Below are 27844 nucleotides of genomic sequence, written 5' to 3' on the forward strand. Positions count from 1 at the left end.
TGTCTTTCATTTTGGGAACAAATTTATCTCTGTGTAAGATGTTTTAAGACAGAAAGTGTACAGGAGCCAGTCATTATCAATACTAAGTGACAGTCTGGCAACTACATTTTCTAGCTACATCACGAAGTAAGTATTTTGTTACTATTTCTGATTCTATAAAGTGAAGTACATTGTTGCTCTGGGAAATGCATCCTGCGCAAGTGCAGTGCACTTCACAGTGCAGTTTTTGGAAAGAGTATTTTTTGAAGCTAATTGCAAAAATATCAAACCAATACGATAAGTTCTTCAGTATAAAAAGGCCTTTGAATGAAAGTTAAGTACTGTGTTAATTAAAATAATCTCAGGTTCATTGAAACTACGTGAAAGTAACACCTAATGACTGAATAGTGGCAATGAGAACTAGAGAGCACTTTACTGATGGTTTATACTTAATGACCTTGAAAAAAAGAAATCTAATACAGTTGCAATAGCAATTACAAATGTAATGAAGAGTAACTATGTCTTAGTGACATTAGGCTTTTTGTCTATTTCAATGGAATCCGGAGCAACAAAAGTGGCACCAACTCCAAGGCTTGATCGTCTCAAAGATAATTCAGAAGGAGGAATATAACGTAGCTCTCGTCGAGACAGTTTTATTGGAATTATTTCTTCAAACTGTATCATGGTCTCTCTTCTTTGCATGACAGTAGGTAGCTGTGGATGAGATTCTGAAGGGTGAGCATCTGTTCCTGTTTTGTGATCACTAGTGCTTGACAAACACTCTTTGTTGTCCCCAAATCCTGAAGGAACTTCTCCAAGGCTGTATGGATTCTGCTGTGCTCTTGAAATATTTGTTCTCTCTGTTTCATTTATGTTGCCTGATTGACTATTGGTTTCAGGGTTAAGTGTCAGTTTGAATTCTTCAGAAGCAACTCCTGCTTCATCTTGCCTGGACAAACCTGTGTTTTTACCAGCACTGTTACCTAAAATAAAAATTATCAGGAGATAAATAGTTAAAATTACAACTTTTCTTAGTGCCTGCCATCAAGAAGTAAATGTTTCTTAGTTGTCAGTGTGACTTTATAGCATTAGTAACTTGTAGTGTGCACACAGTAAAAATTATCAGCACCTAACATTTTATCCTTTCTGTTAAAAAGTTTGTCATCTACAAAAACATCAGTGGTATCACCTGTTAGTTTTGTCTGACAAGATGCTGGTAATAGAAGCCTCACCACTGTAACTTGACATGTATTCTAGTTGGCAGTCTTAAAACAACTGAACCATGACAGTCAAATCTGGAATTTTTCATGTATTGAAAACCAGCCAGCAATTACAGTAGCACAACATGCAAAACGACTGCAAATTTGACTGCAATGTACAGACATGGCTTTTATTTTAAAGCTCAGCACTAATTTCTGAAGTGTTTTTATTACATTGTATTGCAGCATGCCTCAAAATATATATATAAAAAAAGAGTATTTTTAATTAAGACTTGTGAACATACGTATTTTTAAAAGTTGGCAACTCATCGGTGTCTTCTCTCAACTTGCTCTAGTTTGGCTAGGCTAGACGCCTTCCTGCATGGATACATGTCCTGAACTACAAGCTTCTTTGTATACTAAATACAGGATGGTCTTAATCCATGCCTCCTTATAAATACAAGCTCTAGACTATTCACATTCATGGTTTGACAGTGTACTTCATAGTAATGAATGTGTTGGCTCATTATCGTGCCCAGAGACTGGGCCTTAGTTCACACTAGGAGCAGGCATGTGAGCAACATCTCTGTGTTAGGCAAGCATGGCACTGCCCAAGTAGAAAGAAAAAAGGGAAGAGCCAGTCAAGCTGAACCTTAAGAAAAAAGCATAAGGCCAAGAATCACAGAATGTTAGGAATTGGAAGGACCTCCAGAGATCACTGAGTCAAACTTGCCTACTAGAGCAGGGTTATCTAGCACAGGCCACAGAGGAATGCATCCAGATGGGTTCTCAAAGTCTCCAGAGAAGGAGACTTCACAAGCTCTCTGGACAGCCTGATGCAGTGCTCTGTGACTTGTAGAGGTGTATCTCCTCATACTGAGGTAGAGAAGGCTCTGTTGTGCAAGTGAGGTGTTTGTGGTGGCATGAACAAGTATGAGGCAAGCAAAATGGTGACAGAAATCAAATGTACTTTTCTCCTTCACCTGAATAGTTCTGCTGCAGGTTTAGATTCCAACAAGCAGGACATGGAACAGTTGAAAACCTACACTAGCAATTGGTTGGTTGTTCTGGGATTTGTTTTGTTGTTTGTTTGGCTGGTTTGTGTGTGTGAATGCACAGAACCACACTAGAAAGCTCCTTTTTTTCCCTACAACTACATAAATCTTCTCTTTTAGCCTTACTAAACCACTGAAGTTAGTTAGCAACTGCAAGTATGTAATTCTTCACTGAAAATGTCCTAAAAAGTAACTTTTATGAAATCAAGTGCTGGGAACACCTTATCTAAGAGTATGGTATTTTATAAAGCTGTTAGTTGCATCATTCATACCCTTTCAGATAGTAAAATGCCTTTTTCTTAACCATAACAGTTTGAGGTTGTAAATGCTGATATTATATTAGAATCCAGAGAAAAGGGAGCAAGAATTTAAACCACTGGTATACCACTGTTACAGTCAATGCTGTCCCTCCTTTGAAACAAGGAGTTGAACACCCTTTAAATGGTCTATTGACAATTGCATGAATGTTTAAGATAATAACTTACATTTAGTTGATGTCAGTAATTGATGGGATGATTCTCCACAGAGGCCTTTCAATTTCTTCTTCATCTCTCTGCTGGTTTTCTTATAGAAAAATAATTCTTTTTCCAGTTGCTGGACTTTATATCCTTTCAAGGTTTCTGCAATACCTTCACTGTCTTGTTCTAGGACAAGCGAAACTGATTTAAGAAACAAATAATCTATGTGCCAAAAGCCAAAGTGTCCAACCACAGTAAGTCTTGTACCTATCTGACAATGCTTGCACTTTGTAGGTTTTAACTGTGTAACACAGCATCAAGAAGGTACTTCCAAATGTGTTTGTCAGTTTTAATAGGAGTATTTAGAAGATCAAGCTCAGCAGGACTGGTATCTGTCAAAGTTCCATTATCAGCAAATTCAATATGAAAATACAAATATTCTGATCCTGCTTTGAAACATATATTTGCGTTTCTGTTCATACTGACACTGCACATCTGTTCCTCAGCATCCTACGTAACAACATCAGAGTGACAACAAAAATACAGCTCTGAACTTTTATGCCTTTAATGTTTTTTTTTTGTTTTGTTTTGTTTTTGTTTTTTTTTTTTTCAGTTGGAGTAGAGTAGTAGAGTATTTGTCATTAGTGACTGAAGGTAATACTTGCTGTAAAATCCCCTTCCCAGATGCAAATACCTTTGAAATGATGCAGTATTAACTGTATTTTTTTTTCATGTTCTTTCTGTTGTAGGGTTAGCTGCCTGTCATACTGCAGTTTGATGTGTTCAAGTGCAGATTCTAATTCAAGTATCATGTTTTCCTGGTCCATGACCTTCATTTGCTGTTCTTCGATTTGCAGTTGTAATTTACGTTCAGACTCACGTAGGCCAACAATCTAAGAAAGAAATAGAGTTCTTTTCATTTGTCAAACCATTTAAATACAAACTTTTGTCCTTCTGCTTAATAGATTAAAGCCTACAAAAGCAATGATCTCCACAAGACATATGCTTATATTTGAAACACAATTGCTGGCTGCTACAAGTTCACACTTCAGAAATGAGCTCTAGACATTTTCATCACATGGACTAGTGGATTTTTTCAGTACCCTGTGCAGAATTTAAAGTGAAACAACAGTGTTTTTCTGATTCTGGAAAACTTCCAACTTGCACCCCACAGGTAACTTGCTCATAAAATCACCCAAGGTCACGAAGACACACCATTTCATTTTTATATTTCCAGATATGAGTATGATTCTTCAGTGTGTGGCTACACACACTGCAAACAGAATTTTATATTGGATTTTCAGAAAATAAATACATAGGAATACCAGTGTGACCTTTACGAAGGAAGAATTTCAATGCAACACCACTATTTAAGTATGTTGTCACTCCAAAAGTTAGCAACTCACTGGAAAGGAGCAAGGAAATGTGCAGATCTGCAGTACCTTTTTTAAGCTAGTGACCTCAAACCAAGACATACAACGTAACATACAAATATTCTCTTTAGGTTAATATAATAATAATAAAAAATTAAATCTGAACTAATTTCAGATCTATGTAACCTGAAGAGATTTTCAGCAAAAGCTTGTTAAATTTATTTTTAGTCTCTAGAATAGTCACTGAAAATACAATACTAGCAATTAGCCAAAACAAACCTTGTTGAAATATTTGAAAAGGATAGCTCTGAGCTCCACAGCAGACAGGGAAACAAGTTTTCCTATTACATTATTCTCTCTCTGTGAAAGAATCTGACAAGATGACCTAAGCAAATGCTGGCGGTTCTGAATACTTTCATTCTTGTATTCAATAGCAGCCTCCAGGGCTTCAATTCCTTCTTCCAGCTGGAAAAGGACATGTTCTTCCTACAGAGAAACATGATTGAGATGTTTTTAAAAAAGCGAAAGTATAGAATTGATCTTTCCATACATAAGATATCTTTAACATCATTCTCATGAGTAAAACTGAAGGGCAAGACAAAATAGTAGAGAGAATGGGATGGCAAAAATAAGAGGTAAGGCTATAGATCTAGAGCACTGCTCTTTTCCTCCTGTGGTGTACCTTCCATGATACAGAGGCTGCTCAAATGGTTCACCACAAAACCAGAAGCCATTGCTCTTCTTTAATATTTCTGCCTTCCTTCCCCTAGTCTGCTTTTTCTTCTGCTATTATTTTATTTGGTTGTGCTACTTTTCTTTTGGGTTAATCAATAAATCAGGTCAAGTAATGAGTTTGGTGACCACAGCTTCTGTAGGGAACTGGCAGAAATGCATGGCCTGAAGCACTGAGTAAGCTTTTGAGATTGAGGTAAGTAGGGTTGTTTCTGACACATTATCAGCTCAGCCACATGACCATCTCAAGACCAAAAAATAATTTCTGTATTCATATAAATCTATTCAATGTAACTATACTGATTGGTTCAAGTGCAGACCACTCAAGAAATATGACTTATTTTCACTGTAAAAATATAGACATATTCAGATGAAGTTTCCTTTTTCAAAAAATCCTATGGAAAAAAATCAAGGAGCATCACTATGCAAGTACATTGCTTCATTCTATGTCCTGATATTAAACTATATACCTATGATAAACTAATGAACTTCTATAGCTCTCATATTTCTCATTATATGAGATTTGTAGGCCAGTAGAGTTTCTCAAGGCACTATCTGGATTAAGTTCCTCTGGACATAAACCTTGCTTACTGGTGTATGGGAGTTATTCTAACATTGCTATTTACAAAAGTACCCAGCCTCAGTTCTTTGGTTCTATTTTATATAATATTTGGAGGCAATTTAGATTCTGATTCAAACATTTTAATACATAACACTTCTTAAACCTCTGTTTATCTCAGAGGTGCTTACTTACTTCAGCTGACAGCAGTTTACCATCTTTCAGTTTCTCATCCACACTATTTCTTCTTCTGAGTAACTGATCCCTTTCTGTCTGGAGAACTTGAATTTTTTCCAAAATGTCTGTCTTGTCTTCAGTGGTGCTGCCCTGAAGCTGCATACCTTTATCACATAGTTCCTGATCCAGCAGAGTTAGGCGAGTTGACAAATTCATACTATTTTTGTTTAAAACCTACAAATAATCACAGCAACCATAGATACAGAAATGAGATTTTCAGTAAGAAAAATGTAGGTGAGATCATCATATTCTGCAGTGGAAGACTTGTCTGCTTCTTGCAGTGGGAGCCCATTTGTTTTCAGTAGACAGCTACCATAAAATTTATTATTCACTCAAAAGATGTAAGAAAGCAAATGCTCAATGTGCGGTTTTCTGCACACTTAAAACCTGAAGGGGACAGCTGGTTTAAGTTACAATATTTCAATTTCTATTCACTTTTGTTGCTTAAAAGTAAATAATGCAAAATGTTTCCTTGTCATGTTCTCTAGTTTGCAAAAGGATTGAATAACTTTTTTATACTGTGTTATATAATAGAATTCTTTAGACTGGAAAAAAATTTTAAGGTGACTGAGCCCAACCATAAACCCAACACTGCCAAATCCCACTGCACCATGCTCCTGAGTGCCACATCTACATATCTAATGCTCTGCAATAACAGAACTCCACAGTTCATACTGTTTTGTTGTTAGAATTTTGGGTGAGAAAAAGTGAATAAAAACTATTCTCCCCAAGTCTTTCAGGCAGCACTACAACTGTGGTTAGTTCCATTCTTAAATCACCTGACTAGATCTCAGTTTCTTGATTTCCAGGTGGTTTTTTTCTTGCAATAATGCTTCTTTTTTGGCTACAATTGCCTCTCTTTTCTTTAAATCTTCTTCTAGTTCTGCTAACTGTTGGTGCTGTTGGAGAGTTCTTTCCATTTCTTCATCCAGCCATTTCTTTTGCTCTTCTAATCTCTACAGTTTAAATAGATATCCAGAGAGCATTAATCAGAACTTTTGGGGTCAGAATTTGATGATTGTGTTTTTCCTCTTTTAGAATAACTGCTTAAATTTTAGAAGAAATTCACATTGTTTAATAATAACATTAACTCTGTAACAGAATTTACGTGGACTAGCACAGAAATCTGACTGGCCTAAAAGGAGGTTCATCAATGTTAGATTCTTACGTCTTGCACTCAGAAATTTTTATCAGGTGCCTTTGATGAAATATATTATTTTCCCAAGAACAATTACATCTTCTACTTTTGGAAGGTACCACAAGAATTCAGCTAGTCCATTATCACCATATTAGAGTTTCTCAAGATCAGCTACTCATAAAGACTCAAAATTTATTAGCTACCACTCCAAATTGATTATCTACCTGTAGCTTTAGTGACGTTCCTATTGGATTACTTTTCTTTTTAAATGTAGCAATCTCTTCATCCTTAAGTTTAAGTATCTTCTGTTGTTCCTCCATCTTCAGCTGAAGTTCCTATACACAGAAAGCCTCAGTCAGTTTTCACAATGTATCTAGAGTCCACACAAATATCTAATCTGAAATACTGACCCAAATTTACATGTAAATTTGAAAATCAGAGCTAGACATCATGGAATAAAGTACATTTTAAAAGCTTAAAAAGCAAGATTTCATGAAAATGTTTATAGACATTTGTCAAGAAAGTAATTACTTAAATCTACGGAAATCTTCGCAATATAGTTCATTGCCTCTGTGGAAGCAGAGGTAAAAATGGGTCATCTCACTCTTTGTCTTAAAGAAACAGCAGGAATCCTACTTTAATTTGTTGCTGGTCCTGTTGAATCTCTGCTTCTAGTTGCTTCTTTTTTATGCTTTCCTCACACAGTCTCTTCTGTAGCTGGGTCAGCTGATGCTTCATCTGAGCAACATTCTGCTCAAGTTCTGTTGCTCGTCTCTCGCTTTGGTTAGATAATAAAGCCAGATTCTTAGTGTCTTGCTGCTTCTTCTGTAAGGCCTGAATATTCATGACAAATTTCAGCTTAGCAGCAGGAAAATTTAAACTAAAATGACTCAACTTCATTCTTCATTTCAACAAATTCCTAGCAAGACTTAACAAACTGGTAAAACAACCACTCATTATTGCTGTGGTTTCTGAGCTATTTGGTAAAGTAGGCACAGGCAGAATTAATCTTAAGCAACATGAAAAGCTAACAATACTGTTCACGCTTGGCAATATAATGGAAGTAGTAAAATCTAACAACAGACACAGTTCCGGAAAACGTGCAGAGAACTGTGCTGGCATTATGCTGGTCCAGAGCTCAAGCCAATAAGCCAACTACCTCTTTCTTTCTGCCTGAGCCTTGTCTAATCCATCATTCTAGAACCCAGAGACAAACAGCATCTAAGCTGGTCAGATACAGAACGTAACTTAGGTATAACAGAATTTAAAAGCAGGTCAGTGCTAAATAAATATGATTGTACTGAGCCTGATCTTGCAAACCATCACATTTGCTTAGAACTAGAATTTACATAGGATTTTCATAAAACATTGATTTTGTTTATGGTAGGTGATAAACTAGTAATGGTCTTTTTGTGCAGGTTCTTTTATGGTGCAACACACAATGGTGTAGAAGAATCTCATCTCACTTCTTTCTTGGTTTCTTATCTACCAAGAAAATAGTGTACATATCTAACCAAATATATGTTAAAAACCATTCTGAGTGTAAGAGTAAGATTATCATTAACTACCATAGCGAGGTTCCTTTGTGTAAAACTGGTGTTAAGGTTCAGAGGTGACAATGAGACAGAGATTTGCAAATTTTAATGATCAGGTAAAAAGTACCTGCACTTTCAACTTAGCTGCATCCATCTTCTTCCTGAACTCTCTTTGTAACTTGGCTTTCTCAGCAACGTCTGTCAACTCCTTACTCTCCAACTGCTGAAGCTGCTTTTGTGTTTTAGCCATTTCCATTTTGGCCTGTTCAATTTCTTGCTCCAGTTTAGTTATCTTTAAAGAATATTGCCTGCTGACAGATTGTGCATCCTTACCTTAAAGAAACCATATCCAAATAGTTTAAAAATATCAAGAAAATCAGTTGAAAAGTATTCTGTAATTGAATCATTACTTACTTCACTCTGGTTCTACTAATATTTTTCAAGACATTTTCCAACCCTAAAGGAACATACAGTTTCTTTCTAACTTTGGAGTACAGACAAAGGAGTCTTAAATCTCAATTCTTCAGAAGTGATGGGATTTCATGAAGTAAAGTGCCACCTGAGTGCCAAATAAAGTTAAATTCTTCTGCATAGTGTAGTTTTTGCAAAAATGGCTTGCTTGTGTTTCATAAATTTTGTTTTCTTTTTCAGAAGAATATGCTCTTTGTTTATGTCTCAGCTTTCATCTTAACAACCTACTTAAACAACTTTAGATTATTGTGTTTCTACTCCCTGACTTGCCCTGTTTGAATGTTCTTTTCCAAAGTACTATTTCTGGGGACAGAGAATCTTTCTCAGTGCCCGAAGACAACTTCAAGAGAAGCTATGTACGGAAGAGTGTGAGTGAAGGGATTGAAGGGGCTAAGAAAAGAGAATCTTACTGTCATCATAAGGCTAGTTTACAGCAGGCATATATAGATGCCAAGACAGACATGTAAGGGATGTAGGCTAGCCAGGACACTGACCTTTCCATTCATCCACTTCTGACTTCTGCTTCTCTACTGTAGTGCTGGGAATGCTTACATTACCAGCAGAGTCATGTGCTTTCTTTCCTATCCCAGTCACCATGTGACAAATATGTGTCAATGAAGAGATAAGTAGCACTGAGTGTATAGGAAAAAATATGCTACTGTTGGGTAAAAGCAATAATCAGCAATGAAAAAATTATTTAACAAACACATCTATATATCACTGAAGAGTAGGCTGTAACCAAATTTTACAACCTTCAGTGCAAACGTAAGAAGTAATTAATGAACACTATGTACCTATATGTTACTTAAGTATTCGTGCATAAGATAGTAACATAAAAAATAAAGCATGCAAGACCTCAGAAGTTTTGTGCCTTTTCTTCTACTTCTGAACTTAATTCTAATTTTCCCCTACAGTATCCAGTTACCTGTTCTTACTAATTCCTTAATAAGTTCTTCTTTCATTCTGATATTAAGTGCAAGTTCTCTCATTTTTTGCTTGGCTTCAGTGAGTCTCAACTCTGAATTCTTTAACTTCTGCATGTTAAAAACATGACTTTTCTGGAGGCTGTCAATCTCTTCACCTTGAAAGAAAATAAAGCAATACGGAGTTTAAAAAGCTGGAATACATTCCACATTTGCAAAAGGTAGTGCTCTGGAACGTGGTATGTGTGGAGTTCTTCCAGACAGAATAGAAGAATCAAAAAGAGATAATAGCTTAAAGCCTTTTATTTACCATGTGCCTGAGCAGGAAAAGAAAGGTGTATATGAAATAGCATTTCAAAGACCCTTAGTGGCAGAAAACATTCATTAAACTATGTCACTGTGTATCTGATAAGGTAATGGTATCTATTTTCTTTCACTGAAGCAGTACTAAAGATTTATATCTGAACAGCTTTTTGACGTGTGCTTTCTGGCTAATAAGTATTACTTGAACATCAAGGTCACTGACTTCAGTTTCAGAAAAGTGAAGAAGAGAATCTCAAAAGCCTACATGGGGCTATAAAAATAAATATTTGTATCAAATACACATATTTTACTAGGAAAAAATAATTACGTGTGCTGAATGAATTCTTGCATATTCTGATGCTGTAACAAGATCTGCTTCCATTTTACCTGTGGTTGTGTCAGTCTCTAGCACAGACTTTTTGGATAAACCAGACTTGTCTACTTGACACTCCATGTCACTCAGATCAGGAAGAAAGCACAGAGAAGCCTGCTTTTGTGTCCATGTTCTGTTTATGGAATGCCTATGGAAGAATGAAAGCATGGGACATTCCAAACACATAGGGATCTTTTTCTTTCAGCTTCATGGTAAGTACATGACCTTAGGAGAGAAGAATCTCAAATTCATGTTAAGCATTTGTACCTTCTCATCTAGTCTCTATCTCCCTATCTCTCCAATCTTCACAGCAGAATCTGGCCCCAAAACAAGGATTATGAAATCTTTACTAAATCAAACCCCTGTATTTATTAAACATTTTGTGTTATGCTGAGTTGGTCCTGTAAATTTACCATAAGTAATATCATGGTCTCATATTATGGCAGAACTAGGCACTAATACTGCCTTTGCTATACATTTATTGATAACAACAAAATTAAGGAACATTAAAAAAAAATTACTTAAACAAGGTTTTCTTTTTGCTGCCTGTATTTTCTTTCTCTTCATCGCTTTGATCAGAGATGCAGCAGTGAAGGACTTTATCTTGATCTTCTATGTTGCTCAGCATTGTTTGTCTGCGAGCATGGAATTGTGCCATTACTCGGGCCAGGGAAAAGGCAGGGGGGCTGGTGTGCACCTGTCAAAAAACACACAAAAACATGGTAGGATGTGATGGTTTGGGTGTTATCCGCTCCCACAACACTTAAGAAATCACCCAGACTAGAACATAGGTAAAAACACTTGCAACAATTTAGCAGTTCTTCACTGACCTTTAAAAAATATTTCCACTTAAAAGTGTATCAACACCTCAGTTTGTTAGCAAAACTACTGAGGTTTTCTCTAGTAATTCTGAATACCTTTGTAACAGAACATTTTGCAAGAGCTTGGAGTGCTTGCTCCAAATGTGAAAGAAGGCACTGCTGGGAACTCATTACCCAATGTATTCAATATATCAGTAAGAATAGTAATTAAATTTTGATAATGCTTTGTATTTGAACCCTCAAAACCCCCATGAAAACACCAGAAAAGACTAAAGCCTTTAGTACTTATCATCTCTGTAGGCATCCACATTTCTTAAAATTCTGTAAAAAGACATTAAAAAGTATTTTTTTTCAGAGTCTTTAGTAGGAAGCAGAACAGTACCTGAGAAAACCACCATCATTTGTTATGACAAGTCTAATTTCTGAGCTAGAACTGCTAACAAAGTAAAGGAAAAAAAACATGTAACATTTGGGTAGATGTTACCTTCCGGGTCTCTGTCGCTGAAGGTGGGTGAAGGGAGTGCAGCAGACTCTTTGTGAGTGGGACACTGTATGGCCTTCTTGCGGACGTCACATCAGCTGTCCCACCAGCTGTCCCATCTGCACAAGCACTTGAGGAGCCAAAGGTTTTCACATCTGTAAACTTCTCTAGTTTTTCTTTCAGCTGATCAATAACCATTTGCTGTTCCACCATTTTCTCATTCTCATGGAGAAAAAAAAAGGTAAAGCAAAGCTGTTGCTGATGATGAGGTCTGCATCATGTTCACAATTTCTAAATTCTTTCAAAGGCCACAAATCTTGTAAATCACACATTGACCCCACATTCTTCTGCAGTGCGTGGACAAATTCTGTAGCAAACTGAAAATTCTATGACATAGCATTAATCTAACACACAAATGCCCGCTCAAATATTTTTTTGTCCACTAAGACCTATCCCTGGTAAGTTAGGGTAGCTTACCTAGGTATCTAGTGAGATGTGGATGACATACTTGTCAGCCCATGCTTGCTTTCTATCTATGTTTATGGAGAAATAAAACAGGAATTCAACACAAAAGTTCAAATAAAATACATGGGCTGAGCCTAGTTAATGAAACATGTTTACAGGCTTCCTCTTTGAGTAGTTCCAATTTAAATATTATTTGTATGAACAGACATAAACATGTACATGATCCCTTGTATGGGCTACTTTTTCTTTTACCCAGCCTCAAATGTGTTGGTAATGCTAGTCTGGAAAACTAAATTAGCTGATTCTCCTAGAGCAGTCTCTGTGCACTGCTCAAAACCTATCTTGCCTAAACTCATCCATAAGGGCAAAATTTTATCTACTTTCAACTCTTTCTGTTCCTTTCAATTCTTTTCAAAGTACCTTTAAATTCTGGCCTAGTAACAACAAGGAAGTTGTATCTGTCTAATAGCTGCTACTTTAGAAGCTCTTATACTATCACTTATCACTAAACTACATATTCCTGTGAATATAACTTACAATTTTGACAGAAGCATTTGCTTTTCATTATTCTACCTATTTCATATGTTTTAAAATAAAAGTGGCAGTTCAGTGGATTAAGTACCAAAACAGTGCCTTAGACCTCTCAAGCTTCTCTCCTGTCTGTGATTACAAAGCAATAGTGAGATTCTAGTTACTATGACTACTTTTGTTCATTATCTCTGCCTTGTAGCTTCCACAATTTATGTAAGCATTACCTCAGTGTAATAAGCTGACACTAAAGGTTAAAAAGAAAAAAAATATACCCAGAGGTGACAGAAAAGAAAGAAGGTGACAGAGAGAAGAAAAAGCTGATGACTAGTATACTTACCTTTCATTGATTGACTCTCCCCAAACCATCAGCAAAGAAGATAAAAAAGGAGAAGAAGAATAAGGAGAAGAGTACTAGCTAGCCACGCTTATGTTTTTCTCTTTCAAAAAGTCAGATAATTTATCTATCATCCATGTGGCAGGAAACATCAGAATATTAACTACTAACAGTCTCCTGGATCTTGAAATATCTTACACATACTACCCACCATAATTTTGTTAGCAAGCACAAAATCTGGAGAAGAAAGGAGGCAAGTGGTGTTTCTACTGTGTCACTCAGTTTGTTTTTTGTTGGTTTTGTTTCAAAAAATCAGGATGAAATTCTGTCTTATAAAGTCAAAAAGGAGTGATATTTCATTTTTTAATGAAACTACACAAAAATACATTTCTGTACAGCCTTTCAGTTAAAGCATTCTATAGGATCTTTATAGAATTTTTTTTAGATTCTAAAGAATCTTTTAAGACCTTTCTAATCCTACTTCTTTAGTTGTCCTGAAGTGTGTGTTATGCTTTAAGAAGCATGGAGGAGGTGAATGATTCACCTCATTATATGGGAAGGCTCTGGTGTAGCTAGCATGATATAAAATCTTCAGGAATCACAGAGCTGTTCTTCATCCAGAGGATGAACTCAACTAATTAAGTGATGCAGTTCTAATGCAAAATAAATGTCTGACAGATAGTTATGTCCAAAAAAAATTCCTGAGTCTTAAAACACTAAATGCATTCATACAGTGGAAGGGTGGTTTGGTAGACGTCTATGTGGTATGTATCAGACTAAAAATACCTGTAATCTACGTGTTTCTTGAGCCTCCTTTAAAGATTCCAGTCGTTCTTCATTTTCCTGTAGTAATGTCTTTATCTGATTCTGCAGTATCCGTAGCTCACGGTCCTTCTGGCTAAATACCTCTTCATCCATAACTAAAGCCTGCTAGATAATAAAGACAAAAGTTCAGCTGCAGAAAAGGGGACGTTATTCTTACAGATGGAAAATGACAGAGGAATTGTAAAACCTCCCATAACAACACCTTATCTCTTGTTAAAATATGTGATCAGAACTGCAAAATTTTGAGGCATGTATGGCAAATTTTCCAAATGGTTGCCTATGGTTTCTGCTTGTTATTTCTTCACTTCCATTTCATCTGTTGACTTTCTTCTAACAAGTGTATTGCTTCCAAAGCATGTAAAGTACCCACAGCCATGCTATTTTATTGAAGTAGATCTCTAGATCAAATTATTCTCTTTAGGGCGCTGTGAGATGCAGCCACAACATCACATCATCAACCACAAGATTAACACCCTTCTCAAATTAAATCATAAGGACAGCTGTCCTCATTCTGCAACTCAGATAAAAGCCTAGAGATTAAAGAAATCATTAAAATGCCTCTTTATATGTTCTTGTGGATGAATAGTCCAAATGCTGTTACTCTTCCAGAAAGCCCACAGAAGCCAAACACAAAGTGTGGACACATCCTGTCTTACTGGTATAAAACTGAATACTTCTGTATACCTAGTTTATCCATGTCTCTCTTCCAAGAAAAGACAACTCTGATAGCTTTTTTTTTTCAATGCACTCAAGAACCTGATGCCTCTTTAGAGAACAGAACTTTTTTCCAAAGTCAAGGTACCAGTGCAAATGTTTCTACTAAATGTAGTCCGAGAATGTATCTTGCTGCTCTTCTATCATTATGCAGTACTGAGCCAACTACAGAAAGAAGCTTGCACAGATGTTAGCGTGGTGACACAGTGAGGTAGGATGAAGTGATAGAAAACTAAGTATTAAAACATGGAATTAAATATATGTAACTAAAACCAGAATATAGTTACTGAGTTGTACTTGGTGTAGATGTCAAGAGTTTGGTGGGGGTGAGTGCAAGGAGGGTGCCTGTGAAAAAAGGCCATGGTTTCCTCATGCTAGACACAGTTGGTTCCAGGCAACTCCACTGGACCCACCAAAGGGGACAGCTGAGCCTCTCAGACAAGGTGGTGGCACATCTGTTACAATATACTGAAGAAAGAGCACAAAATGACAGACAATCAGCACAGGAGAGAACCCAAACTGTGAGAAAAAGCAGAGGGAACACCAGAAGGAATAGAAAGAGGAGGTGTTCCATGATGGAGAAGCAGATACTGCAGCCTGGTGGGGACTCAGGCTGAAGCAGATCGATACTCACAAAAGAACTGCATGGGCCCTGCAGCTACTCCTGCAGGGCCCATGCTAAATTGGAGGACAGATGCAAGAAGGAAAGAGCAGGAGGGAGAAATCACTATGTACTGACCATAGACCACCCTGCTATGTCCTTGCACCACTCAGCAGTGAGCGAGTATGGAATGAAGCCTGGAAAAGGTGGGGAGGAAAGATGTCAATTTAGCATTTGTCTTTTGTTCCCCACTACCCAAATGAGTAATTAATATATTTTTTAATTGGCAATATCTTTTTTCCTAATTTGAGATTTTTAATTGGTAAACTCTCTTCCTGCCTTTACCTTAACCCACAAGCTTTTGCATTCTTGTTCTTCCTATTTTCTCTCACAGAATGACAGAGGTTGAAAGGGACCTCTGGAGATCATCTAGTCCCTGCCAGAAATAGTTGACCTGATTCCTGCAGACGGAGATGTGAATGGGTATGAATATGGCTGTTAGCTATGGCTAACCCACTAAGCCAGTATTATTATGATGTGTAAAACAGCATCATCCAGGCAATCACAGCTGTTAGCAAAGAAGTACATATGTGTACACAATAACAGGTCCACTATTACCTATTAAATCTGGTCATATGCAAGCCTAGCTCTACTGTCTGTATTGTTTTGTTTATTTTTGCCACTCCCTGTCCATCTTCTCCTGGCTGTGGATAACCTACTCACCTGGAGAAATTCGAGTTTAAACTACTAAAGCAAAACAAGAAGTAAAAGCTGTGATTTAGACTGACAGAGAACAAAGAAAAGCCATCATTTGTCTATGCAATTGTAAGATAGCAATCTACAGACTTAACACACTTCAGTGTGCAAACTGGAAATGGGGTGACACCATAAGATTCTTACTTCCAGTATGGGACAGACTCAGACTAACTGTTCTGAGTTATTTATCGTATGTCAGAACTTCATTCAGTTTCAAATTAGTGTACAGGTATTTTAAGGTACAAAATTAATTTTCACTTGAGACTCTTTACACTAATCTGTATGTCACCAGGTGGGAGACATGGTGACAGATGATGCAGAGATGGCAGATTCAGTGAACGCCTTCTTTTTCTCAGTCTGACACTGCTAAGACCAGCCCTCAGGAATCTCATAAAACTCGGGGTAAGGAGGCAAAACTGGAGGCAAAAAGACTCTCCACTGGCCAGCACGGAATGGGTTAAATACAGCCTGGATGAACTACAACTGCACAAATCCATGAGCTCTGATGGTGTGCTGAGGGAAGGCTGATATTGTTGCTGTAACACTCTCCATGATTTTTGAAATATCATGGAGAACAGGGGAGGTACCTGAGGACTGGAAGAGGGCCAGTGTCACTCCAGTGTTCAGAAAGGGTGCTCTTGTAAACAGAATCTCTCTTTAAACTCCCAATCAGTGTGCAGTATCCTCATTCTTACCCTTGGAAAGGCATAAGAGTCAATTCTGTCCTCCAGTCCTGGATAGCTTGTGCTCTTCATCTGGGACATTTTTCAAAGACTAAGACTTTTTTGGGTGGTGGTATGTGGAACATAAGGTGTTACAAGCACTGGAATGGAGCAAGTACTCTCCATTTTCATTGTTCCTTGAAACCTAAGGACAACTGGATGGCTTTCACTTCTGCGTGTTGACTTGGTTTACCTTTAACTTGACTCCATTCACCTTTCTCTTCAGCAGTTTCTAGAACTTGTTATGAGGGATTCCACACAGCAGCCTTCCACCTGTTATAGTTTCCCACAATATGACAGGATCTGTCAGTCCTTGACAGAAAGAACTACAGAATGAACTATAATCTGGAACATGCATTCTCCTGAATGCCACAAGTGCCTGGGTTTGCTTTTCCTAACTACTGGGGAATCTTATCTTGCTGATCGCATCTGCTAGGATGTGTCGGTGCCCATCTTGCCGTTTTTATTCTCTGAAAAGTAGATTTCTCATAAAGCTCCTTTGTTTTCATTTCACAGCAAAATCAGATTTCAGAAGAATCGGGACTTTCTTTTCTCTTTCTCAAATACTTCCTCAGCTTGTTGCCCCACAGAGTTGATGTTATCAACGCACTGCAAGCACTCCAGGGTTTTGCACTGTTTCAGGACTGTTCTTGCTCTCTTCCACTTGTAAGGAGCGGTCTGAAGAGCATTCTCTGTCTCATTATTGTCATCAGGACTTGCTAACATCTTAGCATGAGTTTGCAGTGGCCTACTCCACAATAAGGTACTGATTAAGTTGCTGTTTCCACACAATGCAATCTGGTACAGATGCAAGACTGTGTGAAGAAACTGGCCTGGTACCAATGGTTTGTACCTGCCACCTATGATGGACAGTCCTGCTGTTTAAGACCATTGTCTTGGAACCAAAGAATGGAGCTGCCACCATAAGAGATTGATGTTTTGGTGTTGCTAAGGAAACCATGGACTTAAGTGAACTTTGCTCATTAATAATAAAGAATGTCTTCCTAGCAACAGGTTCGAGCTTCAGAGAGCTTCAAGAGCCCCAAGAACACCAAGAGCTTCAAAATCTTCTCCTTGAGCTCTCATCTCTGCCCTTCACTACAACAGAAGAGGTCTCTTCCAGCAACAAAAAGAAAGAAGGCTACAACAACAAGAAGAACAGGAGGACCAGCAGGAGTGGACCTTGGGACCAGAGTGATGTCTTTGGGATTGTCACATTGTTGGTAGCTAAAGGACCACTTCCACCTTCCTCTCTTAATTTTACTTTTCTCCTTTCTCTTCTCACTCTTCTCTACTTCTTACAGCCACACAATAAGGTTTCACTGTTGATTGAAATAAAACCCCTTGGCATGAGTCACCTGTGTTTTGCACTGAGATCACGCTAACAAGCTACCATGACTCCACTGTTTGGACCATGACACCACTGCAGATAATTTCATATTGGACACCATTCCACAACAAAACTAACTCTGCCCTACACTCTGCTAAAAACAGATTGAGAAAAATGCATGCACAATATCAGTTATGGCCTATTGCTTGGCTGCTGTTGACTCCAGTTCATACAGGAGTTCTAGTACATCTGGTACAGCAGCACTTCACAGTATCACAGTATCACCAAGGTTGGAAGAGACCTCATAGATCATCAAGCCCAACCCTTTACCACAGAGCTCAAGGCTAGACCATGGCACCAAGTGCCACATCCAATCCTGCCTTGAACAGCTCCAGGGACGGTGACTCCACCACCTCCCCGGGCAGCCCATTCCAGTGTCCAATGACTCTCTCAGTGAAGAACTTTCTTCTCACCTCGAGCCTAAATTTCCCCTGGCATAGCTTGAGGCTGTGTCCTCTCGTTCTGGTGCTGGCCACCTGAGAGAAGAGAGCAACCTCCTCCTGGCCACAACCACCCCTCAGGTAGTTGTAGACAGCAATAAGATCACCCCTGAGCCTCCTCTTCTCCAGGCTAAACAATCCCAGCTCCCTCAGCCTCTCCTCATAGGGCTTGTGCTCAAGGCCTCTCACCAGCCTTGTCGCTCTTCTCTGGACACGCTCAAGCATCTCAATGTCCTTCCTAAACTGGGGAGCCCAGAACTGAACACAGTACTCAAGGTGTGGTCTAACCAGTGCAGAGTACAGGGGCAGAATGACCTCCCTGCTCCTGCTGACCACACCATTCCTGACACAGGCCAGGATGCCACTGGCTCTCTTGGCCACCTGGGCACACTGCTGGCTCATGTTCATACCACTTAATGGTGGTATGACTTCACTGAGGCTATGACTGCCCACTGTAAACCTCCACCCTCTAAGAAACTTTCACACTGACTATATGAAACTATTAAAGGGCAAGAAAGTCTTATTAATCGCTTGCTCTAACAAATCAGATCCTGCACATGAATGAGGGAATCTCAGCTAGGATAATATGATGCAGTATCATAGTAGCAGCTGGCACTTGCTGTTCTTCAACACACAGCAATCCCACAACAGAATGATTACCTAAGAAGCCAGGCAAGGTACACAGCTGTTTAGTTTTCTCTGAACCTGCAGTGGCTACATCGAAGGCCTTGTGGTACCTCTTCAGAGCTCTGAAGTACCTTCTTCTGAGAAAGTTAGTGGCAAGGATATACAGGGTCTTTGGACTGGTAACAACAGGATGCTTCAGTCACTTCCTATAGGCTCACTTCAGCTTCTAACACAAACAAGTGGGATCACTTTGTGACTCCAGCAATACAGATGTTCCTGCCCCCTTGTATCCTCACAGAGTTAGGTATATGGTGCACTGGCAACCACCAAAACTAAATCAAATTTTCTCTTTCTTCCACTTGTCCAGAGGGAAGGCCTCTTTATTCTCAACTACAGCATTAATTACCCACCTCCTGTAATTGCAAATCAGAGGTCTTCACATAACAAAATGAGTCCATGTATCTCTGTTGCTCAAATTATGTTAGAAGAAGTATTCACAGACATAATCCTGCTACAGACCAGCATGATCTTTCCGTGGAAGAAGGTGTGAGTTCAAAAGCACATTGACGCAAGTCCACTGAATCAGTATCAGAAGGAGTGAAGGGGTCCTCAACCCATCTACTGTATCTTGGAAATTGGTTGAGAGCAACCAGAGCAGCAATATTCCTGAAAGTACCCTTTCTAACCACTGTTTTTTTCCCGTAATTCATGTACACAGACTTCTAGGACCACCATAGTCACAACATTTCTCTTCCTCATGTTGTCCCCACAGTCATGCAGACAGAACTACAGAGTAGCATATGCCAATAGTTCCCTTTCTTTTGAGCAGGGAAAAAGCTGACTCATGGTAGCTGAGATGTTGGATTACTGGGACAAGAAGGGAAAGAGATTATTCACGTTGTCTTATGAGTTACCAGACCTCATGCTCATTCTTCCTCAGCTGAGATGCAGACCCATCTCAGGAAGCAAAATAAATTCTCTTTGTACCACTGGAGCTAGCAGACCAGTCTATACAAAGCTGGTGCCCCTATGTCAGCCCAAATGATCACTGCTGGCTGTTGTGGTAGGCCTGATAGGCCAAAAATGGACATATCCCTGCCCTGGCTTGCCCAGGCATGCTTTTCTGCTCTCCCCCGGCTTCTGCTGTGGGAGAAGCAATTGTGGGAAAGAAGGACTCTGGCTTGTCCAAACATGTCCTCCTGCCCCCTTTCTTCTGTGCTGGGGGAAGCAACCGTGGGAGGGGAGGGCAAAAGCCCTGGCTTCACCTAATACAGTCAAGCTTGGCAAAGTGCCATTCTGATTGGCTGATCTATGTCCAAAGCCCCATTAGTCTTGGGTGAATACTGAGAAAAGGGATGAGCAGGTAGCACAGTGTGCTGCTGCTGCCTCATTTGCATCCTGAATTTGCCTGGAAACTCCATGCCCTGGAGAGCTTACCAGGAACAGGCTCTAAATGCCTGCATACGATTAGTCTACATAGCCAGTGTGACACTGTGCCAAGACTGCAGATCACATTGCATCCTGCCTGCCTCTCTGCAAGGCTTCTGCTGAATTGGAAATCAAGAGGAACCAGGTCAGAGACTATGCTATAGACTCCCAGCTTCCTGAGAAAAGAGCTTGGGAAACTTCAACAGCAACCCCTCCATGTGCTTTGGGTACTGTCTGATACTATTTTTTGTGTAAATACTTAAAAGTCTCTTTTAATTCATTAGTTGCCTTTTGCCATAAGCAGAAAGGAGATTCCTGTGTTCATCTAGTGGATAAGTGGTACAATTAACAACAGCAAGAATCTTCTCTTCCAGTATAATGTTTGCATTTGCCACTTTAAGAAATAAGTGCTCTAGTTTTGCCTGTTCCCTGTGTGTAAAAAATGCCAAAGTGAATGTTTTGAACCTTGTGAATAAGTTTTTTTGGCGAGTTTTAATGTTAATAAACAGTTTTCATAGTTATTAACAATTATGGCCTGGATATCAAAAGTAATAGAGATTATTAATTTTGCATAATCTGTCACACTGACACAAGACATCAGTGCACTCTGTATATATTTCTGCCACACAGATCATGTGCACTGTATTTCCTCCAGATCACTGAGGGCTGGATTATTGTCCACATCACTGTAGACTGCCTCCACCATTAATTCCCTAAGACTCCAGGTATCTTCGTCTGTGGTTGTCCACTAGTCTCATGGGTTATAATTCCTTTGTGCTCAGCCAGAGCTACTACTGGAAGCTGCAGGTGGCTGTCCTCTCCTGTCTCTGTCAATTCCACAGTCTCTACCAATGGACCCCAGCTGCTGTACTTCTCTAGCTTCTAGTTCTAGACTGTTAAGTCTCACTATCCCAGCAACCAGGTAGTAAGCGCTCATCTTGCTGAGGGATGAAATCTTTCTGCCTATCTTGGAATTTGGCCATGGGTAGAGACTGCGTTGTTTCCACCTCTTATGATTTTTATATCTTTCTTCCCTTGTCCTTCTGCAAAACAAGCTGCCTCTTCTGATTCTTCTCCTTATGTCAGAAGGGGCTCTTACTGAGCTGACCCCTTATTCCACTCTTTCTTCTTGACTACACAAGCATTACAGTTGAGGGTTTGGCCTTTGGTTTAGTGTGCATTCGTCTGGTTTCAGCACAGGAAATCTACCTAGTGTCCATTAATGGGAGACTCTTTTGTATCTCTGAGAACAATGGACAGTGCCACCACAGTTTTAGAAGTCACCAAAGTATTTTGTGACTTCACAGTATTTTGCCTCACACCCTTCAAATAGAGTATTAGTTTGATGGGTTTACTAGTCTGTTCAGACATGAAATGCCAAGCTATCAGAGACACTACATTCCCATCCACCCCGCCACCCTATGGATGAGGTGCCTTACAGCATCTTTCTGTATGGCATCACCAATTAGTTGTTTCATTTTATCAATAATAAATTTGGAAGCACAACACAGACCTATACAGACCATGTGATTACATGAAGATATTGAAGGAAATGAGAAGACAACACATCAAGGGCATAAAAACCTGTCCTGGAGGAGAGGAAGGTGATACTTTCTGTTTCTCCACAAAATGTCTCTCAGAGGAGAAAAGGGGAAAGATATGGTTGCTGGTTTTGTTCATGAGATGGTTCTTGACGTACCAAGACATCAGTGATGTTAAGACCCAAATACCAGATTAGACCGGTGGCTTTATCATAGATCTCCCAAACAATGGAAAACAAAGTGATAAAACACACACTGAAAAGCAAAATCTGAAATAGTCATTAATGATTCTTGTAGTCTGTTGTAGCTAGAATGGAATCAGGCATTGGAATACGGAAGAAAACACACAAGTCAGCACCCAAATGAAATGAGTGTTATGATCTGCAATAGCCACTTGAATAACAACTAAACAGGTGTAACAGCTAGAAGTTTAATCCGGCATGCCCTAATCAAATCTGTTATCATCTTAAAGGCTTTGAGCCATATGTTAAGATACCAAAAAGGACTGTTCTGGATTAACCCCAGTAAGCAGCTAAGCATACATAGCCACTCGCTCACATGCTTTCTCAGCCCCTGTGCTGGTTTGAGGCTAATTCAAATATTTTATTGAGAGAAATTAGATCATTGGTTGTGAAAAAAAAAACCCAAGGATTATGTCTATATCATTCATTGGTTTCCTGAGTGGGATAAAAAGTCAAAACACAAACAATGTTCAGCTCTTCTCTCCCAGGACTTGTCCCATTCACTTTTCTCTGTATGGACTCTGGGTCACTTGATCACTTCCTCTTCTAGCTCCCACCTGCTCTGACACCTCACCTCTAATTTCAGCAACTAATCACATAAGCTATGGGTCTTTGTTTTATGTTTGAGTTTCTGAGGTAGAAGGAGTTCGAAACACTGAAGGGGTCAGGGACCCATGAGCCCATTTGGGCAATCTGCTTTGTCTGGGAGTTCTGTGTATACATATTTGTGTTCTGTGTATATATATTTGTAAATACTTGTATATATATGCTTTTAAATTTTGCAGTGCTGTAAGCATAGCTTCCTCTTACTTCCAAAACCATCTGAGTTAGTCTGAGTAAATCCAAGTAGTGTGGGGAGGGAGGTCCCAACCCATTACAGCCCCAGTAGGAAAATGGAAGAGCAAAGGAAGAGTAAAAGCAAGAGAACTTGTGGGTCAGGTGTAAAGTAAAGGTGAAGTGGAAGAAGAGAAGAAAATGAAACGAAAACTCCCAAGGCTGACTGCTGCCCAGCAAGTTCCCATACAAAATATGGCTAACTTCCCTAAAACTCCCCCTCTCTGTTTTTATTGCTGAACACGTCATAGAGTGTGAAATTTCTTTTTTATTAGCTCACATCATCTGGTTTGCACTGTGTGTTTGTGTACTCAACCATTTCTGCATGCCTCAGTCTATTAATTGAAGGGTAAAGACAAAAAGAGAAGACCTGGTGCAGTGCAAATGCTCTTCAGCAAGACCTAAAACACCTTTATGCTATCAGCACAGTACTGCTCATAAATCTAAACCAGCAACCTATAAGATGCTATGAAGAAAATTAATTCCACTCCAGTCAGACTTAGCAAACTAGCATAGCTCAAATCAAACAAATCCAACAGATAAAACAGCTTAGCTTCATAGAATCATCTTGAAGCTTACTAGCCAAAATATAACATTACTTATCCCTATACTGACCAAGATGATCATGTATTGTGTCATCTACTAAAATAAAGCTATGTCCCAGGAATTAAGACCCTCCAAAAAAATACACAAGATTGTGAGTTCAATTTGAATTGTCCAATTAACTATAAGTAAGTGTTAAAGGTTGGTATCTTTTGAAATTGAATTCAAGATTCAGCAGGCTGGTCTTTCACATAGCTATTTAAATAATCGATTTATAATTAAATACCTGGCTTTTCTTTAGTTCCTTCTTTAGCTGAAGAATTGTGATGTGAAGCGGCTCTTGGCTGGTCCCAGTCTCTGTATCAGTTTCTGGTATGCTGAGAGCTTCCTTCCTTACTTCCTGTGCCATAGTGATCCACCTCTGCAGCCTGTCCCGTTGATTTCTTTCTAAGCTAACATCACCATTCAAATCAAGCAGTAATGGGAAGGCTTCATCTACACAATTTCTATAATTGAAACATTGAACCTGAAGCCGGGTGAGCTGCTCCTCAAGAGAAATTATATGAGTTTGTTCTTGATTTAAATCATGTGAACCCTGATTACCAACTTTCTGGTTCTGCAAAGCTTCTCTAAGTAATTTGATTTCAAGTTCCATTTCGTCAATACGGTCTTGATCGGGGTTGTAATTTACAACTGGCTTATTTCTAATGTTTTTGGCTCTGTTGGCATATCTGAGGGAATTTAAAGATTCATCAAAGTCTGATGAGGATGGACTCACACATGTTATCATTACAGTCTTAGCATTTCCTCCAAGAGAGTCTTTCAGAATACGAGTGATTTTAGCATCCCTGTATGGAATATGTATATTTTTCCTTTTAGGATCTCCAAGGGCACTGATGACATTTCCCAGGGCTAACAGACCGCTGTTGATCTGAATTGATTCTTTGAAGCGCTCACCAGTATTTCCAGTCTTTGCCACCCTCTCTGATCCTGCCAAATCTACAAAATGAAATTTTGAAGCAATCTTCTGGACTGATTTACCAGATGAATCTTGTTCAGCATCAGTATTTTTCTGGGACTCTGCAGATTGTTTCTGAGAAATACTGATAGTAAAAATGGCATGAGATCGACTAGAGTGCTCATTCATTTGTGTTGTGCCTGTGTGACGAGCTGCACTGCCACTTTTCAGCAGGCTTATCACTTCATCTGCACATTCTACGTGGAGTTCCTTAGCACCAATAATCACTACAAACACCAAACCAAAGAAAGAATAATTCAATTATTTTTAAACACTTCAGCAGAAGTTTACAGCAATGAGAAGCAGTCAAGCCATAAACATATATCAGAAAAATATTATTATGAGGTCATAGCATACATTTATAGAAAAACAAGACATCGATATGTGAAAAGCATTAAGTACAACATATCTGAAACCTCCAGGTATTTAATATATGGGCATATTGTGTCATAACATTAGAAGCTGTATCTTAGACACAATGCACAGCTTTGCTCATTAACATTTCACTATGTGTAATTTGCAGTCTAGTACTACCTAGAAAAAAGTACAAGCAGCTTAAAGATATTCTGCCCACCCCAAGAAAAGGTGCAGGGAGCAAAAAATAAATAAAGTTTTTAAGGTTTTAGTAGAAATTACTTCTACTCTATGACAAGAACAGAATGTCTATTCCATATAGCTCAGGTAGTTGAGCCTCTGATCTATCTACCTATTAGCAATCTAATAATGTGGAAAGGTACTGCTGCCAAGTGCTCCTACCAAACAGCCCTACCAAGCATATTTTCTGTTCTTTGTTTTAACGAAATATGTGGTAACTAAAGTATTAAAGGTGACTCAATCCGCACTAAAGAACATAAATAGTTCAAAATATATAGTGGGATACTTATGAAGCAATGATACTATGCTAACTTGGCACCTTCTTCCAGCTGCAGACAAGAAAACTACACCAGCTCAATGCAACAACATCTTGGTATTAAATATAAGAATATAAAGAATATTGAAACAGAACAGATGATACAGTTACACAATAAAATATCACATTTTTTTTCTAATATTTTCATCTACTGGACAGCAGAACTATAGGAAAAGGGTTGATTTCAAGGCCTCCAAAATACCAGATTCTATTATTAATGAGGCATTTTATTCTACTCATTTAATACTGAAAGGCAAGCAAACATTACAGTATAAGTGGTTTAAAAACTGCCATTCTCATAGAAACAAAAGTTTAACCTTAAAATACTCAAGTGAACAACCCTGCTATGGTGTTTCTAGACAAAAATTTACTGAAGCAGTTAACGGTATTTCTACTTTACCATTTGTTGCCATTTCTGATGGCACTGTTCACAAGCATCTAAAACTCCCACATCAGATTAAATAAGTTTATATGAATATTTTTCTGTTTGTAGTTATTAGTAATGAAAACACATTTTCAAGAGATGGGAAGAGTTTCTTGGCACACAAATGAAACCAAACACACTAAATTCTAAAGCTGAAATCCTACCTGTATTTCCCTTTTCATCCTCTCGGATGTGTAATTCTTTTGCAGAAGTTTCCAACTCCAATAAGTCTCGAAGTTCTTCTTTGTAAACCTCTATGTAAGATACCTTCACATGGAAATCAATGTTACGGTTTTCAGAAATATGATGAAATAATTCCTCAATAGCCCGTGGGATGATGCCCTTTTCATCCTCTGCAACTGATGCTAAAATACAAGCAAAGATGTCACAGAAGACCACAGTCATTCTGCTGCATAAATTACAAAGACTGAAGATTTATAGGTCTGTGAGATTTGGCATTGCTTTGTAAATACTCAGTTTTCTAGGGTTCAAAATGTTTGTTTGCATCCATTAGCAGGATTCAGAGTTAAAATCTAAATTACATAATGTCACAATAAACTCTGAAAAATATGGAGTCTCCTTTAAATCCATACTACTCACTGTATAGATGCCTTTATTTCTACTGCTGAGACTCAGGAAAAAAGCAGTCTGCAGTCTGTCTCTCCAGCCTATACAGTTATCCTTAATCGTTATGCACACAGAAAGAGAAAACTTAAACAATCCTTCTTGTCACATTCAGCATGTAAATGCTTAGGTTTGGGTTGAGTTCCTAGAAAACATCTTTTTGAATAAGATTTTGTACATACAGAATGTTTTCTTGTGGTTTAACTTTTTAAAGCTTGCATGTTAAAACGAGGAATGAAAAACAGCATGTTACAAATTGTACAACCCCCCCCCAACTTTCTACAACCTACCAATGGGTCCACCTCCGATGGTGTAAGTCTTGCCAGAACCTGTTTGTCCATAAGCAAACACTGTAGCATTATATCCGTTAGTCAAAGACACTAGCAGAGGCTTAATACAAACAGTATAAATTTCTTCTTGGGTTGAGGTTTTGCCAAAGACGAAATCAAAAGTGAACACGTGGTCTTTCCCAATGATAATTTGCTGGGTATTTGGGACTAATCTTACACACGTTTGGTGGTTGTGAAGTACTTCTTTGAAAAGCAGAGGTCTGACTCGAACTGCAACTTTAACTGGTGTCTCTTCCATGCCAGAATCCATCCCTGTGCTCCCCACTGAGTACTTACATAGTCAACAAGATGCCTGCAAGTAAGAAAACGAGTACACCACCGTCAGAAATATCTGGAAAACTACAGATACAAACCACATTTTGGTCAACTCCAGTTTTATTTATCCAGGTGCATTGATTTTAATCCCCTAGGAAGCACTGTTTTCAAATGCCAACATACGCTTTTTAATTTTTTTATAATTAACCAAGGTAGGGGGAAGGGAGATAAAAACTATCTTCAGTATTTCACACAATAACGCGAGAATCTACTCCGACCCATCGCGTGTTCTTGGCTGCTACAAAGCAGGAGGACGTACTATTAGTACGTTTTTTGCTGGCAGGGTATTCTGAAAGTGGGACGGTATGTTTGCCGCATTTGTTCTATCTCGCAGAGGACTCTCTACTCCAAACCTGAAAGCAGCCCGGAACGGGATCACGCCTGGGTCTCTGGAGCCGTCTGGGGCCGCGGAATCCAGGCGCCCGGGCTAGCGGGGCCGCGGAATCCAGGCGCCCGGGCTAGCGGGGCCGCGGAATCCAGGCGCCCGGGCTAGCGGGGCCGCGGAATCCAGGCGCCCGGGCTAGCGGGGCCGCGGAATCCAGGCGCCCGGGCTAGCGGGGCCGCGGAATCCAG

At 39.0% G+C, this 27844-nt stretch overlaps 1 protein-coding gene across 2 annotated transcripts; it reads right to left on the reverse strand.

The window, feature by feature from the left end:
• Nucleotides 1-27745, reverse strand: KIF27 (kinesin family member 27). 2 transcript variants are annotated; one of them, XM_064140099.1, is made up of 17 exons: nucleotides 26897-27745; nucleotides 26147-26347; nucleotides 23917-24875; nucleotides 13754-13897; nucleotides 11641-11859; nucleotides 10857-11032; nucleotides 10350-10483; nucleotides 9662-9817; nucleotides 8393-8598; nucleotides 7367-7564; nucleotides 6955-7065; nucleotides 6372-6548; nucleotides 5551-5766; nucleotides 4344-4550; nucleotides 3386-3584; nucleotides 2719-2877; nucleotides 1-962 (listed from the first exon to the last, which is right to left on the reverse strand). In XM_064140099.1, the coding sequence occupies exons 1-17, from the start codon at nucleotides 27204-27206 to the stop codon at nucleotides 496-498; spliced, it is 4239 nt and encodes a 1412-aa protein (XP_063996169.1). In that variant the 5' UTR covers nucleotides 27207-27745; the 3' UTR covers nucleotides 1-495. The 2 variants fall into 2 exon arrangements, with proteins under 2 accessions (XP_063996169.1, XP_063996168.1); XM_064140098.1 differs by having other exon boundaries at nucleotides 2719-2892.
• Nucleotides 27746-27844: the final 99 nt, after the last annotated feature.

The sequence above is a fragment of the Pogoniulus pusillus genome, chromosome Z (assembly GCF_015220805.1).
Source record: "Pogoniulus pusillus isolate bPogPus1 chromosome Z, bPogPus1.pri, whole genome shotgun sequence".
Taxonomy (NCBI): Eukaryota; Metazoa; Chordata; class Aves; order Piciformes; family Lybiidae; genus Pogoniulus; species Pogoniulus pusillus.

Coding starts and splice junctions, on each gene's coding strand:
- KIF27 (XM_064140098.1), bottom strand. CDS start 27,206: ATGGATTCTGGCATGGAAGAGACACCAGTTAAAGTTGCAGTTCGAGTC. Junction 11,860..13,753: donor AAGAAACACGTAGATTACAG/GTATTTTTAGTC, acceptor TTTCTCCATGAG/AATGAGAAAATGGTGGAACA. Junction 11,033..11,640: donor CAGCGACAGAGACCCGGAAG/GTAACATCTACC, acceptor GTTTTTTGACAG/GTGCACACCAGCCCCCCTGC.